The 19,022-nt window shown below is 44.6% G+C and overlaps 2 protein-coding genes across 2 annotated transcripts in view; one reads left to right on the forward strand and one right to left on the reverse strand.

Moving 5' to 3' along the window:
- Positions 1-409: 409 nt before the first annotated feature.
- Positions 410-13,595, reverse strand: med14 (mediator complex subunit 14). Its single transcript, XM_068746254.1, has 29 exons — positions 13,339-13,595; positions 12,866-12,892; positions 12,666-12,771; positions 12,340-12,513; positions 12,103-12,232; positions 11,857-11,985; positions 11,451-11,558; positions 10,273-10,405; positions 9,978-10,128; positions 9,762-9,873; positions 9,403-9,528; positions 9,127-9,205; positions 8,836-8,995; positions 8,510-8,704; positions 8,164-8,298; positions 7,983-8,059; positions 7,669-7,829; positions 6,243-6,389; positions 5,809-6,053; positions 5,296-5,565; positions 4,288-4,525; positions 3,713-3,835; positions 3,329-3,505; positions 2,642-2,880; positions 2,351-2,539; positions 2,109-2,216; positions 1,728-1,853; positions 1,446-1,635; positions 410-1,364 (listed from the first exon to the last, which is right to left on the reverse strand). The coding sequence occupies exons 1-29, from the start codon at positions 13,512-13,514 to the stop codon at positions 1,291-1,293; spliced, it is 4,305 nt and encodes a 1,434-aa protein (XP_068602355.1). The 5' UTR covers positions 13,515-13,595; the 3' UTR covers positions 410-1,290.
- Positions 13,596-15,349: 1,754 nt separating this feature from the next.
- The window catches only part of usp9 (ubiquitin specific peptidase 9), a 34,017-nt gene continuing 30,344 nt past the window's right edge, over positions 15,350-19,022 (forward strand). Inside the window, exon 1 of the mRNA XM_068746733.1 lies at positions 15,350-15,513. The gene's annotated coding sequence lies outside the window, so the exon portion shown is untranslated. The remainder of the gene's footprint in view (positions 15,514-19,022) is intronic.

Below are 19,022 nucleotides of genomic sequence, written 5' to 3' on the forward strand. Positions count from 1 at the left end.
GTCGGGGGCTTGCAGCTCAGAACGCCCCGCCCACTCCGCGTCACACACACGCACCTTGGACTATCCTCACTGAATGATGTCATTGTTTGGGACGAAGATGACGTCACCTCTAGCTAAGCATGCTGGTAGGATCCAGAAAGTTGTACATTTACTCAGGTAGTATTTTAGTGCAGTACGTGGTACACACTCCAATGAATACTACCTTCATGCCTGTGTTTTTCTGTGTGCATTATGCAGTTTCCCTACAATACAGGTATCCATGGTAACTAGTCACCTTTTAAGATTATGATATGGCATAAATATATGTATATAAATGATATATAGGCACTAAAATGTGCTACTCACCAACCCACAATGCACCAGTAGTAATCGGCGATGTAACTTAAGAGGAAATTATTTATATGGGGACAGAAAGGCAGACATGTTTTGGTTGAAATGTTTGAAATAGTTTGCAGTGACATTAACTGAAGCGTGAAGAAGATGAAACACGGCATGAAGCTGAGGAATTCCAGAGTACCATCCAAGTATCAGTTGGTGGAATAGGACAAAATACTAAACGGTAAATTACAAAAGTGGTTGAATGATCATTTTTACAAAAATAAACATAAGTCGGGTTTGGCCATTCTGCATAATGATTTACTTCCAACATCATAAATATATGCAGCTCAACTTCTGCACTGCCGGCGAAAGATTATCGGAGCACAAACCAACTCTGGGTTTGGTCTAATGATAGTCTGACAGGACGGCTCAAATCCTTCAATGAGGACTCGATGTGGTCTTAATAAAATACAACTGGCTTACGAAGTTTGTCACGGGTTTACAGTATCCAAAGTGAAAGTCTGAAATAACATTGCAGAGGAAATAAACCAAAAGGGCATTTAAATAGTGCGCTATGTAACATATATATACAGTATATATATCCTAATGCTACCATTATGATCTGGTATTATTTAAAAAAAAAAAACCTCAAGTCAATTCTCTTGCAAAAATCTAACTCAACTAATTCTTTTCAAAATTCAAATATACAACAATATACATATTTTTGTAAACAACCTTAATTTGAATAGACAATCTTGTTTACAAGTGCATCTGGAGAAATACTAACATTTCTGCCTTTCCAAACTCGAGATGTTCCGAGACGATAAACCTCCAGGCTGGAGTCCCTTTCACAACAGCAGCGATCCATCGGCTGGAGCTCGGGGGACATCTGATGTCCGTTTGTCCTTAGCTCAAGGACGGACCCGTGTTCCCTCACACAGAGTCTCCAGTTGGGTTCCGGCTTCGACGTTTTTACTGACGGGTCCCGGGGGGTAGGGCGAGGTTGGTCATCAGCTCATGCACTGAAGCGAATATTGTGCACTCGCCTAAAAAGAGAAAAACAAAATATCGTGCGATTCAGCAGAAGCACTTGAGGTTAGGGTTGTCCCACAGCGCGCACGTCTCACCTTGCCTAGCCGGGTGCAGCTCATTGAACCTCTTAAGGATATTAGAGACCATGAGCGCCGCGGCGCCGGAGGAGCTGTGCTGCCTGGGTATGTCAGCCTGCTGGGTGAGCCCCGTGGCCATGTCGTACACTATGGGCACGATGATGCTCACCGGCTCCTGGGGCACTGGGATACGCTGAGTCAGCTGCAGCTGAGAGGAGACAGTCAGGTGGGATTATGGACAGCGCGTGGACAGCGCATGGACCTTGTGTTCTGGTGTGGAGGGCTAACGCTGACACTTACAAAGAAGAGCATCTTGGACTTGAGCACCACAGCTATGGTTCCAGGAGGGGCAATTGGGGGCGCACTGGGAGGGATGGTGAGACAGAACTGGACATTCCACTTCAGCTGTGCAGCCTGGTCAGGGAACTGAGCAGGAAGGGAAGGTGCCGTTACATCACTCTTTTCAAGCAGAGAGCAAATTCTAATGACGACAGTATAGAAATAAAACGAGATATTTTATGTTTAAACTGTTACGTACACACAAGACTATCCTACAAAGGTGTGGGAGGGGAGGCTTAGACTATTCAGCTATTTTGTCACAGTATATCTATATTTTTATTATGTATTCATGAGATATTTCATAGATTTAAACTACTTCCTATAAAACAAACTGCTGCCCACCAGTTCCAGCTTCATGATGCGCACACAGTCCCGAAGGATGTTAGTAGGAGCCCCCAGCAGCTTCGTGAAAGCGTTGAGCGTGTTGTATTTGAACGGTGGACCAGCAACCTAGGAAGATGACAGCAGAAGACATCTTTCAAATGGAACACAGCACTACTCAGGATGGAAACTTTTAGTTAACAAAAAATATATATTTCATTGACATGTGAACTGGGATTTCACGGTATGCTGCATATACCCACCCTCGTCTCAAAGAACTTCTCCAGGACCTGGAGCTCCTCCTGGGACCAGGGACCTGCATTTTCAGGGGTGACTTTGAGCTGCAGTGTCTGGTAGTTGTTTGGGTTGAGCGCCACGCGACACTTGATCATGTTCAAGACATCCGTCTTGAACATGATCACCCCCGGCTCATTAGAGTTTACAATAGATAGCTGAAGGGGAGTTGACAGAGAGGGAGGAATTAGAAACACAGCGAGTAATGTGAGGGGGAAACCGCCCACCGACGGCGTGAAGCTACTGGGAGCCATATTTACGTTGGGCTCCTGCTGGATGATCCTTTGTAAGTGTCGCCTCATGATAACCGAACCCAGAAAGCGCTCCAGCGGTGAGCAGAGGTAGCTCCCTGCTAGGCCTGGCACCAGGCAGGGAGTGGGTGAGGGGAGCAGAAGCACATGCAAGGCATTGTGGGTAAGGATGGTAGGAATAGAGGCAGCCCACGGCCGCTGAGGTAGCTTGCGGGGTGGAGGCATACTGGTGGGCATGACTTGTGAACCTAAACCAAAGATAGAAGAGAAGATTTGCGTGACAAAGTTTTCCTGCCACAGACAGACTTATTTTAAGAGTATAAAAGGCTTCACACCGTGTAGTTAGTATACAGATTATACACATTATAATATCAAAACACAAAACAGATGGAAACACTCCGGGTCGCGACCCCATGTGGGATCACCTGGAATGGCACCACACACACACACACACCAAATGCAGGATAGGATGTCTGAGAGGGCATATCTCGATCGACCCGATCATGTGACTGCGTGCGGTTCCAGTACGGTTCGAGTACAACCGGAATGGACCATTAATACGTTTCAACCCCGCCGGACACAGTCGCGGTGAGAAAACTGGACCAAACGGAGAATGGGAAGTCCCAATGTCACACAATTCTGTCAAAAAACCCAATTTCAGTGTTAGTGGCACAACACGAGGGTAACAACACTTACTGGTCCCAGCTCGAGGAGAATGGGGGTCGGGGATAGGCGAGTGCAGCGATGGATTACCAGGGGACATGCCATGGATCCGTGCCCCAGGAGAAGGACCCGAGACCTGGGGTGAGCCTGGCCACTGGCCCCGATGGCTGGGAGACACCATGGCGTATGAAGAACTGGGGTCCAGAGACCCTAGGATGATGAAAGAATAGCCATAAGCCACTCGGCAGCTAAACACAGTGCGATGAACAGACCATTGTGTGGCCACCATCTAGAGGCCGTTTGCTAAACGGCTGCCAACGCCTGCAGCCCAGAGGCGCGTCCTGAATGTGTTCAGTCCAGCCCGCTCCAGCCTTCGCCCACCAACAGGCCAGCATTCAGGGCCACCCTGCTGCTTACCGTGGGGACTGGCAAAGCTGGTCTGGCCCATGGCTATACCCAGAGAGGACGGAGACGGGGTGGGCCCAAAAGGAGAGGGTGCCCTCAGTGCTCCACTAGGGGAGCCAGAGGTATGGATGTTCCCTGCACACACACACACACACACACACACACACACACACACACACACACACACACACACACACACACACACACACCAAATGGCTCGTCAGACTCCTGAGGTTGACAAGGTCTCCTTACACACATACCGACAGACACACACACACGCACACGCGTACTAAAGCAGGGTGGGAGGGCTGAGATGGAAGGGAATGGGAGGAGCAGGACTAAAGTCATGCTTTGTTCCCCGCTGGGCTTCGGCACGTGTTCATGTTGAATGAAAAACAACAAATCTCATGGCTTCACAAAATTAAAAATGGGCACACAGAGCTGCCCTTTGATTCTCCAGCAGGCAGTTTGATGACAATGATGTCACGCACTCAGAGACGACGATGAGTTGGTCATGACGACAACACAAGAGCTCATTCACTCACACAACGGAGCGGATCAACAAACCGTATCGCGCTCGCCCTTACCTGGCGACTGGGTGGGCATCATGGATGGTGAGGGAGTCACATTGGCGTGGTAATTTGGCGGTGGCGACGTGAGGGGAGGGTAAACTCCTCCAGCAGCTCCCCTCATGGTCTGTGGCTGTTGCTGAGCTTGGAGCTGGTTCGTCAGACTGTCCATCACTGGTGACGGCGGGTTGTCGTCTTCATTGACGGAGCGCCTCCGAGCGTCCTGATTACCGTCTACAAACATGTTCAGGAATGTCTGAAAAGAGGAAAATATATGGAATAAAATTTGCGTTTCATGGAATTTATAGTTAAAATTTGTAAGATCTGTATTAAAATTAATTCTATGTGTGCTTTTGAAATATCCTCAAAATTCTTCAGAGAAAATCAAATAACTTAACAGAATAATTTGGTCCCCAAGCATCGGAAAATCTGCCTCCAAGAAGCTCTGAAGCTGACAAATAACCCTTGTGTATCATCAACGCATACAAAAACTAGTGACATAACTAGAATTACTGCTTTGTGGTCAGATTCCTCCAAGAAAATGTTCAGCCAGAACATTCCGTTACTGTGAAATGGACTTTTTGGATATAATGTGCTACTAGTTGATGCTCTTGTCCTAATTAAGCGCTAGTGTGAAATTATCAGAAGCACAACTCCTTAATCCAAGTAGACATTTGTGCCAAATGTAATGACATTCCCTACAGGCATTCCTTGAGCTACCACGTGAGAACGGGTCAGACATGCAGTCGCTGTGACATTTAACCGGCTGAACCGAATCAGTTCGTCCCCGAGGACGTGAGAACAGCGTCAGATCTGAAGGAATCTCCCTCAACATATTCCTGGAGTATCACATCCACAAAAGGACCGACGGCCAAATTAGCCACAGAGGAGTAAAGTGATTTTATGATGCATGTGCAGCACTATTTTTAAGGCATATTTAGAAAAAAAAGGTCCTTATTTAAAACACTCCTTTCACCAATGCTACCATGTTAGTTGGCATAATGCCCCCCCGGAAGTCTGGTGTACCTTTAGTCCGGGAGCAGGGTAGAAGCCCTCGACAATCTTCGTGTTGTCAAACAGACTGTAGGCTCCATCTCTGACAGCGACCACACCTCGGCTGCGGCAATAAATGTCGATGCAATACATGTTTCGGAATGCCAGACGGATGTGCGTGGCTGACTGGGGCAAGATGGAGAAGCACTGGTAGGCCGTGTTTGTGCGCTGTGTCAGGCCCAGCATGGGCACTGTTGGGAGCTTGTTGATTGCATTCAAAGGGGCTTGTGTGTCAGAGAGGACCTGAAGAAGACGATAAACACACACATTAAATCACACGGTGCAGGACTAGAGGAATAGGGCCCCGAGACCAGAGTCACGTGTTCAGGGACTTTCCAGAGATAGAAGAGGAGCATGAACAAAACAGAGAATACAGAAAAAGACAACAAGCCCCATTTATCAGGTCGCTTAAACATTATGGTTCGGTAAACCTCATTAATCGTTTAAATTACGAATCGATTGTTGCAGCCAGTTGGGTCTGCGTACCTGCAGCAGCTGCATCACGTTTGGACTCTTGTTAAACATCTCCTGGAGCTGATGGAGGATGATGTTATGGCAGTTGGAGCAGCCAGAGTTTGGCCCCACCGTGCCCAAGGCAAGATGGAAGCGCTGGCTGCTGGAGTTCCACTGGATAGTGACGGAGCTGCCCTTCGTGGTGCCGTAACACAACACCAGTTTGCGGTAGTTATACAGCCGCACTTCTGAGAACAGGCTCAGGTAAGAAGGCAAGTCTGGGGGTTGAAGTCACATCAGAAAGCTGGATTAGAACAGACAAATAAAGGCCTCGATTCACTGTGATGAGGAATTTCTAAGCCAAAAAAAAAAAGGTTATTTTATTTGAAAGTACATTCACAAATCTACCCAGTAGCATTACACTTTAACTTGTCGGCGGTTTTTCCTTTGCAGATGACGAAACGTACCTGGCAGTGCACGAGTGAAGTTGAGAACACACTGGTAGAGCTGGTTGATGGCGCTCCAGTCATTGAGGAACATCTCTACCACTTTACGCCCGCCCACCGGCTCCGACAGAGGGTTCTCATAGGTCAGATACACGTGTCGCGTTGACGCTGACAGAAGGGACAGATCAGTTAGAGACTGGACAACGGCACACGTGAAACCATTCCATGTTAGCACGACGGCCATGTTTTACAGCGTTTAGTGGAAGACGTTGCAGCTGAATCAAACTCAGCGTTGCTAAGGACTCGATCTCTCTACCACACACGCTGAGACGACCCGAGGGCGAGACCTGCTCCGGACAGATTATAATCTTCTGGCCGATCAACGATCTTTAAAAATCCTGACCCGCCGATCCAGATTTCGTCCGATACCCATTTTTTAAAATAACTGACAGCAACACCGTCAATGTTCCAATCCTATTTTATTGAAAACAAACAAAACTTGTGCAACAGGTTACGCAGCAGACCTGTGTGGAGCCTCTAACCAGAATAAAGTGCACAGCAGTGTTCTGCTGTTACAAATAAAAAAATGTAAAAGGGAATCACAAGGTTTGTGGTAGTTAATAATAAATAATGGCACACATATATACACAGTACATGTACAGTACAAATGCTGCATACTCAGCAGTATGATGGTTTCATAGATTAGTCGTATCGAACGTTTTGTTTGACCCCACCAGGACTTATTTCGGCTTTAAATGAATTACAAATTGCGATCCTTTTCTCTTCCTCTTGTAATATGTAATACTGCCAGATTGATGACATGCTGCTGCTGCTGCAGAGACGTTTTTATTTTTGCAGATTAGCAAACACACTAAAATATGCGTTACCGCGCCCCTCCTCTAATGGAGCGCTGACGACGCGCTTGGTTGACCGTGCTCCGGGTGACGTGAGATAAAAAAAATGAGGTTTTTTTTAAACATTCAAACTTTCCAAAACCTTTGAATACCCCGCCCCAACATGTTAAAGTTAAAGTGCTTAGTGCCAGCCAATCCTGGCTTGCAAAATGCATCAGGAACTTCTAATGAGGTCAAGCTGAGGGCATTCCCAATGTGAGACACTCGGGGAACTGGGGTTAAGCAACTTAAAGGCTTTCCTGCCTCAATAAGAACCTTTGAAGTTTGCAACAGTGAACACAATCGGTCTGTTTACAGTCAGGATCCCTCAACATAGATGAAAAAAGTTTGATATGAAAAGTTTACACTTGTGTAAATGAACTACGCTTGAATAAAGACAGAAGAAAAAGAAAGCTAGTTTTAAGCACTAGTTTTGTTGAAATGATGAGATTCACAAACTCGATTACATTTTCCAGCAAAGTCAAAGTAAATAAGTGGATTAAATAACGGAATGTTTACTCTTAGCGATGTTGGATCACTTCAGTGATGTGTACCTTGCTCTTTGCTGTGTGCGCTGCTGAGAGGGCAGTTGGCAAGCACCAGCTCAGCCACCCAGGTTCTGTTGTTCCTGCCCTGCAGTCTGAAGGTGCAGTCCAGTAGGGACCGCCCTAGAGCCCGCCTCGTCTCTTCTCCAACACCGTCACAAGGAGAAATCCTTCAGGACAAACGCAACAGCAGGTTTATCACAACGCTATATGGACCAACTTTATCGTACTAGTTACATCCGGCTGTCAGTGTGTGTGTGTGTGTGTGTGTGTGTGTGTGTGTGCGCATGCAGGAAGTGAATTCATGCGTTTGTGCATCCTACTTCAGCAGACGGATCGCATGGCTGCTGCCATCTCCCTCCACTTGGACACCCTGATTTGGAATCTCCATATTGGCCAGCTGCTCAACGACAGTCGCCAAACATGAGCTGCAATGTTTGCCCTTCCCAGACGCATCTCGGTATGAAGACAATGAGGGATTCAAACATTTACGGGGTGACTCACCTCGGTTCGGAGACCAATGAAAGGCATGTTGGTATCGCACATTGCTACGACATGAGCCAGCTCTTTGTTGAAGGCACACATTTCTCCAGATCGCTTTGGCTTCTTTGGCTCTGGATCCCCCTGATCTCCCGATATCTACGAACCCCCCCCCCCAAAAAAATCCAATCAGCCAACATATTCTGTGTTTTTCTCAACAGCAGCTTTCCTATTTCACAAAAGCTACACTTTCTGAGGTGGTATTCTAGTGTAGCCTGAACACAAGCAGAATGATTTATAGGAATATGACATATCATCATTGTGGAAATGTCATTTATACATCACCACGTATACCGTCTTCATCATTTACCTTTCTCTTAGACCCTAGTCGGACCCCTCTTCCTGTTGTCGTGTCCTGAACGAGCTGTTCTAGATTAGGCTTGAAATGTTGCAGGAGTTGTGCGCACATGGGTCCATCATCTCCTTCCAGCTGTGACACAGACAGGAAGGAGTACTTGTACTGCAGCACCGTTGGACTGCTAGGCACTTCTTGCATTTCCACTACCTGTGGAGCAGGTAGAACCAAAGAACCAAGACGGACAAGCGGGAGGAAGAAAGAAGAATTGGTCAGTCATATATATATATATACATATACACTAACACACAGATTTCTCTTTGATTGATTGATGAACTCACAATGTAGTGCTGTGGAAGACGTGTGAGCTTAATGAAGAGTTTGTGTTTCGACAAGCTGCCGACAGGATGAGTGTCTGAGTTGGACAGGTGAAGGACATCAGTACACAGAGTGGGAAGGTGCTTCACAGACTGCCGACAGCGCTGCTCCCCCAGCCAGAACCTTAACACGGAGGAAGAACACTTCATAGCACTCAATGCATTCACCGGACACCAAGCAGTCATTCTCGGCATCTCATTCTTGTCGTGTCTCCTATGGCGTTAAGTGCTGCGACTTGGAAGAGGTGCTCTTACTTCAGCTGCTGAAGCCAAGTTATGATGCGCTTCATATCATCATTGATGGTCTTTTCAATGTCATCCAGCATAGACTGATCTAGGGAGATAACAAACCAGGCTTTTAATGCTGACAGAGCCAGTGACAGTAAACATTTAAATTCATGCCACAGAGCTCATTCCTCGACATTAAAATTTAATCCAGATCAATATAGGAGCACAACATGAAGGACGAGCATTACTGGGACAAAACTAAAAACACACACACAAAAACTGTTAATGTTTGCCATTACTTACCTAACCCATACAACATGGGTTGGAACATACCCGAGTGCAGGTCAACAAAAATGTGTAAGCACTCTGAGCGGCCACAGGGCTCAAGAATAGGAATAACTAGCGTGGGTAGAGCAGTCTCAATGAACGCTGAAATAAAAAAAGGCCATTGTTAACTTTGTGAAAACACATCTCTGAGCTGATGGGAACTTTAACCAAAAGGGCTTTTCCTCTTCTGCCTCCTAAACGTCTCCTTTTCCAACTGCTGTCCCTGACTGACAGGCACAAGGGCACGTTTGCTGACTCTCTGTGCATTTGAACTGGAACGACCCCAGAATGATTTAGCCTTTTTAAATGTAGCTCATGTGAAGGGAAACATTTACAGTTGTCACAGGGATTGCTGCTCTTCAGAATGGCCTTCAGCTCCTGCAGCTTCTGATGGGACCGCGCATGCACGCTGTCAATCAGAAGTTTCTCCACTGACAGATGGTCGATCTGAAGAGGAAAGGAAGAGAGACAGAGAAAACATTGTGAGATTTGATCAGGAAGCCACACGCGCTTATACTTTGTACTGCATTGAAATAACATCTGCTCCTTACCTTCATAGCTCTTTCCATTAATTTAGAGTCACAGGCGGGGAGTGGGGGCTCGTGAGATATCTGCAGAGGCTTCGATACATCGGAGTCATCAATCTTTATGGTGACTTTATGTACAGACGCTGTACCTGTTTTCCGACCTAAAACCTGCTGGCTGGAGAAATAAAGACAAATGTAACTTCATAAAAAACTTTCCGTCATGTCCAGTGCTCATTCATCAATGTTGGTAGTTTTGAAAACAAAAAAACAACAAAAAAAGAACAGTTAGTTCTTGTACAGGTGGTTCATAACGCCTTACTTCCAGACAGCGAGCGTGAGATATTTTGCAGGCACGTATCTCTCTTCCTGCACCAAATCTCCCCATCGCTCTCTGATGAGCATCAGAGTCTGAGAGTGGAGCACCTCCAGCTGCAGCGACAGACAGAAGGAGTCTGGAAGCGATGTGATTAAGGAAAACGCAACATGGGAGGCGATCACAAAAGTAACATACACATCTTTGCATTAGCATTCGAAGCACACATGCACTTTGCTGGTAAAAGGAGGATTTGTGCTCAGCACAGAGTGCTCTTTGACACTATGAGCTGCACTGCTAGCACTTGTGGAGGAAAGGCAGAGGAGACATGCTCTAATTAGCATTGTGATAAGCGCATGCATCCTCAACTAGCACGCTGTCATTTCTCTTTAGGTTTAACTACAAACTGATGAATAATAGCATATTTCATCAGGACAAATCTACTTTTGACACAGAACTCATACTATATCACAGCAATGAAAACTGTTCTGGGTAGCGGTACTGAAATAACACCATGCAGCATCAACACATCATGCATTATAATTTTGTACACTGACCTTGATATTTGTTTTTAAAGACTATTTTTATGCTTTTTACTTCTGGTAAAATCACTACAAGCATTCTCAGTTTAGCGGTGGAGTATGGCGTATTTGAGAGAACTGGCCTTCAGCATGCCAAGACATCAATGTAGTTCTCTGTTCTATTGGTATCACTGTCACTTTCAGCCTATGCTATTAGGCTAACAACATGTGTTGCTAATTGACTCCCTTTCCAGTTGGGATCACGGCATAGTAGCATCCAATTTAGCATGTAGCATCTGGAATTCAGTTGCAATGTTCCAAAATGTTTTAATTAATGACACCCTCCACAGCCTGTATGAGTAATCGGTTATAGAGAGGACGGCGTTTCCCTTTAACTCTCAGGAACGACCTGTGTGGTTTGAGAACGATTGAGGAGAAAGAAGAAAAACAAGAACGCTTCATTACTCAAGCATGAAATCCCTCAGCTGTGTTTCTCTTTAGAACGCAGAGAGCATCGAAATGACTGCTCAATAATCCATGCTCCAATCCCTCCCTAGTGCAGAACTTCATATTAGACTGGGATTAAAGCCAATTAGTTCCGTGCAGGTCATAAAGAAAATGCACGTGTGCGCCAAAATAAACAAGGCCAATGCAAAAGGATACGCAAGCAGTTGTACATATCCTGGAGGGGCTTTTCATCTGCACACAGACGCGCCTGGACCAACTCGTGGATGAAGTTCACTTGCAAGCTGTGGACCAACGCTCGCCCATCTGTCAAGAGAGAAAGAGTTGAGAACCAGTTGAGAGTTGATGGAAAAATAACAAAAATGACCTATGAAGTATGCCGACAACCTGCCTGTTTTAATACGATTGGTTCCGAGGGATCGGCCGTAAGCCGATTCTGCTAAATTACCGAGTGTATTATGCTGCATCATGACGCATCGTGGGTGAGACCGCAGAAAGTGTTGCACTCGACACGTCGTAAACAGAATGAATAGGTTGTAATTCAACGACCGCCTGCACCCACCGTGGTGGGCAGTAGAGCTGGGTGGCCGAACGTATGCCTTACCTCCAGTTTCTTTGTCTTCCACCAGAATCTCCAGCTTCAGCAGCCTCCAGGGAATATCAGGGTCATCTCCCATCACCGTCAGCGTAGCCTCAAACTCCCCTTCCACGCGAAACTTCACGCGGCCATTAGCTTCACATACACACAGGGACAGACCGTCTCATTTTCGATCACGTTGAACCCAAACTCTGAAAGATCTGAATGTCCATCATTAAACCGTAGTGCTGGGGCATGACAGGAGCTACTTACCAACGGCGAGGTTCGCCAGCTGGGGCGGCAAGTCTGTGGTGACCAGGCGGTGCTGTAGAATCTGATTCAGCTGGTTGAGGGTGGTTTGCTTTTCTGACTTCGTGATGGGGTCAGGAGGAATGATTTTATCCTGCGCAAATGAAACAAGCATTTTAAGCTACAAAGATGGTTTTTCTTTTTTTATTTCTTCACACTGAACATCAGCAGTCACAATAGGCACGACATAAGCAGACTTACTCGTATACAGGTGGGTAAGCGTGGATACGACCCGGTGGTGAGAACATCAATAGCAAAAGGGATGGCAAAGCTGGGCAAACGAGCATGCACAAGGGCATCTCTGGCCAACGACGCCAGCCTATCCGCCGTGTCCACAAACAGAATGGTCTGCTGGTCCAGGAAGCTGGAAATCATCTGGAATCAAGGTTGGGTTTGATGCAGAGAGTTAGTTATGAGAACCAGCAAACGGATCAGCGTGTGATAAGCACGAGGCAATGCACCGGACATTATACTGAAATCTAACTGTATGGAGTGATGTTGCGGAAGTAAAATTACACCCAACATACCGCACACTTCTCAACTTTCCCTGCATTGCTTGCCCATTTCACCAGCGCCAGCAGACGCACGAAGAGCTGCCGGGTACGACTGGCAAACTGGACAATCTCGATTTTCCTGGGATGTAAATTGTACAAAACTTAGAAACAAAGGCTCGACAGAAAGGATTGGGTGGATAAAAAAAGTTCTTCATGAATTCAGTGAGACATACCTTTCCATATCCGTTTTTCTGGGAAGTCTAAAAGACGAGAACATTTAGTTATTGTCATTTGCCTTATTCTCCCTGTATGACGCCACATATCTGCCAAACGCTATGCATCCCTCGAGTATTGATCTTTCCTGCTGGCAGGTGGCAGACAACCAATGTGGATAAACTGGCCTATGGGCAGCTAAAACACGAGTATTCGTTGCCCCCCCATACGAAAACATGATCCCCGAACCAGGGGCTACAGCTGTACGATGTAAAAACACATGCGTGTTGTTTACCGATACGCCCCTCACAACAACATCCATTTAAATCGCTACCCACTTCAGAACCCCCGCCGTTAAGAAGAGAATCATTCTCTATTTAAAGAGTCTCCTACGGTCTGTTTACATGTCTAGGTGAAGGCATGGTGACCGGTTTACCGGTGTTAGCCGGTTAGCCCCTCGGTTCAGGCCTAGCGCTACACCGCTGTGACTTACAGTTCTGCCAGCAGGGTGATTTCATGGTAGGTCCTTTGGAGAAGAAATTCTATCAGCAGGCTCAGCCGGACCCCCTGCGTGGCCGGGCCCCCGGGTGGCGGCGGCTGTGGACCCGACACAACCGGACCTCCGAGTGGGACGAGCTGCCCATCTGGCCCAATCTGCACCGGAGCCATTTTGCAATGACGCTGGCGGCTAGCTAGCGACTAGCTAGCCACGGCGACACACGCCGAGCGCTCCGACGGGAAACTCTCGAGCTGTAGTAGCTTCCTCCGTCCGAAAATACTCCACTCGCACCCTCACATGTCTTTCACCAGACGAAGTTCTTCGCGCGCACTGGTCTTTCCCTTTTCAGGAATACGCTCAATAAATAAACGGAATGTAGCCACTCATTACGAAGAAGGTTCAGCGCCGCTCGGCCGCCATCTTTGCTGTTCGGTGGCAAAGAAAACCCAGAGAAGAGCCTCGAGGATCCGGAGTCGTGACCGCCGAACGCCACTGGTCCGCTGACTGGAGGAACTGGGATCAGCACGTCTCGTTACTGGTTTGGAATCTCAGAGACGTGGCTCCTGATTGAATGCTATTAGAGATTACCTGAGTCTTACACGGGTATATAAGAATAATTTAAATAAATCATAAAATACTAGCGACCCAACACCTCCACTAAGCAGCTCATTCCCCTCCTAATTGGATTTATGGATTTCAACAGTATCTGCAATCCGGATCCTATCCGGATTAAATTTGCTGGTGATATAGAGAGGTCCCCAACCAACATAATCACCAGAGATATTGAGGAACTAATTTTGAAGCTCCATTGACTGCAATGTTACAGAAGATTTTAAAACAATCTAGAATCCAGGATGTCTTCTGGATCGTCACCAAATTTTAGTCAACTGTTCCTGATAAGAGTCCCAACATTTCCTATAAATGTCATCAAGATCCACCCATAACATTTTGAGTTACCTTGCTAACAAACAAACAAACCTACGCCAGCAAATACATAACCTCCTCGGCAGAGATAAAAATGTTCAAACCACAGTTTCATTTGGATTTACCATGGGTTTTATGCAGTGAGCTACATGGTCATAGATCTTTGGCTAAACTATTCCACAAATGGTCACTGTGTTTCATAGACATCATTGTCAAAAAAATGTTTGTCTGGGCCAAAATTCAAAAACTGTTCTCTATCTAGATTCTAGAATTTGTCTGCAAAAAGTTCCTATTCAAACTGTTTTTCAAAAATGTAGAGTCTTATTCTATTTTATTAATAGTTTTTACTCAATCAGAGAAATTATCAGTCTGTGAAGGATATTCAACCAACACACAGTCTTCAGCTGTGGGTCGTCACTGGCCATTAGTCCAGAACTGCCCCCAAACACGTTATAATTGCCCGCAGCACAGTCTTGCTTGGAAATGACACCCCTTCAATTTTAGTTGCATTTTTATAGCTGCGGATTTAGTTAAATACGGGAGTGTCAAATGGGATCATTTTTGTAAATGTATTATAGTTATTTCTCTAGGAATATATTTCAGGATTATAACAAGAGAATAAAAATAATTTGATAACTATCACAAACCTTGCCGTACATATTAGTTAGACAGGGTGCAACAATGTATGACCCCCCGGACGATAGAGGGCGATGTAGTTCAATGCGTCCGGTTGTTCCGTTTTGTTTCACTTGGTTTTAATCAAACTGCGGTTTGGATATTTCTGCTGGAGCCGGAGCCCTTGACAGGTTTTATATGGTACATTTGAGTGGTTTTAGACGCTTTCCATTCGGCGGATTGAACTGATCTCGTTCGCGGTGCAAACTAACTCAAAGAAAGCAGTTTGCTAGTGTCCTCAGGATAGTCTAACCTGTTTTATTGACCAACATTTGTTTCCGACTGCGCTTCCGCCATGTTGAACCGATTCAAGTTGTGAGTGACTGGCGGGACTACAGTGACAAGCCCCACAAACCGAACGAGATAGAGTTAGGGGGCCGTTACCGCGCCGGTGACGCATGAAAAACACCGAGAAGCAGCGGAGACACGGAGGAATTAGATCGTTCTAGTAACAGGTTTGTCCCAGCAAAGCTGTCACAGATATAGGCCGCGTTTATGTAATGTACGACGACACCATCGTTGGCCGGACCTTAGCCCGTGAATAGAGGGGGAAGTCGTATCAAATTCCTGGTGAGTTGTTAGCTAGCTAGCTTCATACTCTGGCTGCTGATTGTTAGCTGGCTACGGCTAATATTAGCATCAGCTGGTGGTGGATGCAAGGTAAAAAATACTGCATTCGTGTGTCTTGTGTTATTTATTTTTGGTGGCTTGTTATCTGAATGCTATGGCGCACTGCAAGTTTGATAATGTCAACATGATTGAACGGCAAATTTGTCGTCTCAGCATTACGTACTGACTGATAAGTTTACTCCGCTGAATTCACTGACGCCAAGCTAGCGCCAGCTAACGTTAGCAGCAAATAGACACCAAGGCTGTCTTCGTCTTTCTCCGTACGCTGTTTACAAGTTACTGACATTTTTACCCCCCAAACGCCTTAGTTGTGTTTCACTAAAATTGCATTTACGCAAATAAATTTTGAGTAAATGTTTTGAATCTTTTGTTTTAAATGTTTTACTTTCTGTTTTAGGTAACTTATAACTAGACTATACAGGTCAACGCTCACTCACTAAAATTCAGGAAATAGACGACTCCCTTGTATTTCAGATAACGCTAGCAAGCCGTATGAAGTTATTCTGAATGCTGAAAGTGCTGCACAGCGGCGCTATGCGTGATCTCTGTGTGACGAATTTATAATGTTAGACGGCAAAACTGGCAAATAATCGAGTCATATCAACAAGCTGCTTGTCAAAATACAAACCTTTGCATTGGTTATGTGTATTGGGATTTGCCCGGAACGTACGCTAGCGGCTAGCTAACCATAAATGCTTATCTGTATTGGCCATCGTTAGCACAATACCGCGACCGACGCTCGTTGTAAATGGCTTTACAGTAACACGGTAGGTCCGAAATGACGCCGGGGAAAGTGGTGCTAACTCGATCATGGTTTTAGTAAGTACTTAAACGGCCTCTGTGTTTCAGCCCATTCGTTGTGTAGCAAAGGTTTGCTGGGCCCGACCGAGGCCTGTGTCTCCGATCAATGGGCTTCAGACTGCTAGGCCGCCGCTGCCCTGGCGTCTGGGCGGATCGTCTTGCAGGCTAACCTAACCTCAGTTGCGGCAGCTTAGCTAGCACGCCTAGCAGTCGTCGATAAACCAAGACCGCCAGCTGTTAATGGTTGTTGACGGCACACATTCTAATTAATCTGCGAATTGACAAGGTGAATTTATTGTGCGTATGGCCTGTCCGTCAGATTATTAGCTACTGCGAGGCATAATATTATATGTTATTTTTTCTGTACATAAAATGTTCTAATACCAATCGCCTTAACATTTCGAAGCCGGTTCGGTCCCAAAGGCCACAAAGTAAACCCGCTGTCTGTTGTTCCCATGCATGACTAGCATTATTGTGAAGGCATCCCATCTTATCTTGTCATTTGTAAATAGCTGATGCATGATGTTGGCATTACGTTCTCAGTAAGTAATCCGCAAACATTTGCCCATCATGATTTCAATAAAATATGCCGTCTTTCAACACATCAACTCAAATTGCTTAAAGTCAAGGAAATGTCATTGTCCATCTGAAAATGTTTGATTAATCAAGGTTATTTTTCTTTAAGCTGATAATTAAATGGTTACAGATGATGGACCAAGCATTTTATTACGTCTATAAACTAATCGTCTATAAACCAATTTCTGTCCCTTAAGAAATGAATTGCAACTCAGAAAATAAATGTTTGTGAAAATGCAATACCACTTTAGTACATCCCGAGCTTATAGACTTTTGGGTTTATATCGAACAACTTGAGCGATACATATGTTTACTAATGCTTTCTATCCTCATCACCCCATTTGTCTCATTTGTCTAAATTTAGTGTGGTGTATTTAAGTTAATAAGTTCTCATTTTATGCCTTTGTTGATCTGGTAAATTACTGATGCTTCTTTGGGCAAAAGAATCAGTAGATGTGGACTTTTTCTAAATAAGGGAACCTGCCATTAGAATGAATGGTGGTTCTTAGAGGTTGGTTTGGTCTTATTTGATAGTCAACATGCACAATACCTCTAATGAACACCACATGTTAGAATATATATATAAACGTATTAATGTAAAAATCATGTTCCAATCAATTTTTTATTTCCTGCTTCTCATTTATCTTTGAAAAAATGAATTGTTGTGGAGAGGTGTGATGGCCGATGTTATTGTTTGTAAAACTTGCATAACATGGAATATCAAATTTAAAACGGTGCTTCTTATGAACCAGGTGCCATTTTTAATGGACTGACCAGTGTTTATCACCGTGACAGAGGTGCATGATTAGCCGTCAGGACATTGAATCCTGTCATGTTGTATTTCATTTGTGGTTGTTTTATTAAATTGAGTAATCTAAAAAAAACCAAATGCAGGTATGCAGTCTAAAATCAACATACACGCAAATACTGCCTTCTTTGGTACTCTGTAGATTAGTCTGTATTTTTCAATTTGAGTTGATATCATTATATCTCGTCCATTCTTCTAGATTTTGTTTGCTGCATTGGTAACTTGTGTTCCAGCTGAGCAAATGGCAGTAGCTGACAGAAACCTTCTGCAAACGTTAATGGAGTCATATCACCAGTCACACGGCTTACCGAACTTATTAATTTCCCTTGGTAGCATCATGATGGCGCAAACTGACATTGCTATGTCATGCCTAAAAATCATCTCGGTATTATCCTGTGCAATAAATGCTAATCATCAATATTCAAACTACCTGTAGTTCTCTGATTTTACACGCACACACTTTCCAGATGAAGACAAAGCACATGTACTCAGTCATGTATTTTGAAATTGTTTTTAAAAAGTTTTTATTTGATACATTCAATAAAAATAACCTGCCAAATGTGGTTTTATACTAAGGTTGGTAACTTTCAAACTTAATTCTGATTCTTCTTATTGATTTCCATCCTTAATGTTTATTTCTCTCGTTCTGTAGGTGCAGGATCAAAACGTGTTACATGCCTGTTGCACTTTGTTTGGCAACTATTTTGGGAACCAATATTATTAAAAAAACATCATTAAATGGTTCCAGCTTCAAAAGTAGGAAGATTTGTTGCTTTAGTTTTGATGTTATTCACGGAATCAGCTCCTCCTAGTTATTATGACTCATGCTAAGTTTAATATACAGGTATATTTAAATTTCTAAATGTTTGAGTGTAAATTAATGGCAATAGATAGTACAGACAGGGAATTCCATTTATTTGTAATAACGGTTTAATAATCTTTTATATACAGGGATTTTATGTACTTCCTAAAGTGATTAGTCCTCAATTAAACACTACTGAATGATGGTGATTACAAGATTGCCATACAATTTGTGTTACTGACGTGCTTGTGAACAAGTGCAGCAATTTCTGAAGATAATGCTGCATTCACTCATGTCACGAGACAAAAGCATCGAGATGAAAATACATGCATGCATTAAGTAAAATGTGATCATTTTACATTTCCCGTGAATTAAACAGATTGGGATGTGAAGATTACAGATCTGCTGTCTGAGCACAGTAACAGGGGTACACAACCTTTCTTTTTAGCAAGGGGATATTGC

The sequence above is a fragment of the Brachionichthys hirsutus genome, chromosome 12 (assembly GCF_040956055.1).
Source record: "Brachionichthys hirsutus isolate HB-005 chromosome 12, CSIRO-AGI_Bhir_v1, whole genome shotgun sequence".
NCBI classification, from domain to species: domain Eukaryota; kingdom Metazoa; phylum Chordata; class Actinopteri; order Lophiiformes; family Brachionichthyidae; genus Brachionichthys; species Brachionichthys hirsutus.

What these genes read in the sequence shown, in the direction of transcription:
- med14 (XM_068746254.1), bottom strand. Translation starts at nt 13,514, where the DNA reads ATGGCTCCGGTGCAGATTGGGCCAGATGGGCAGCTCGTCCCACTCGGA. An exon ending in ACGTGATGCAGCTGCTGCAG is followed by an intron (nt 5,566 to 5,808) that starts GTACGCAGACCC and finishes CGTCTTCTTCAG; the next exon opens with GTCCTCTCTGACACACAAGC. An exon ending in AGAAGTTCTTTGAGACGAGG is followed by an intron (nt 2,217 to 2,350) that starts GTGGGTATATGC and finishes TCATCTTCCTAG; the next exon opens with GTTGCTGGTCCACCGTTCAA.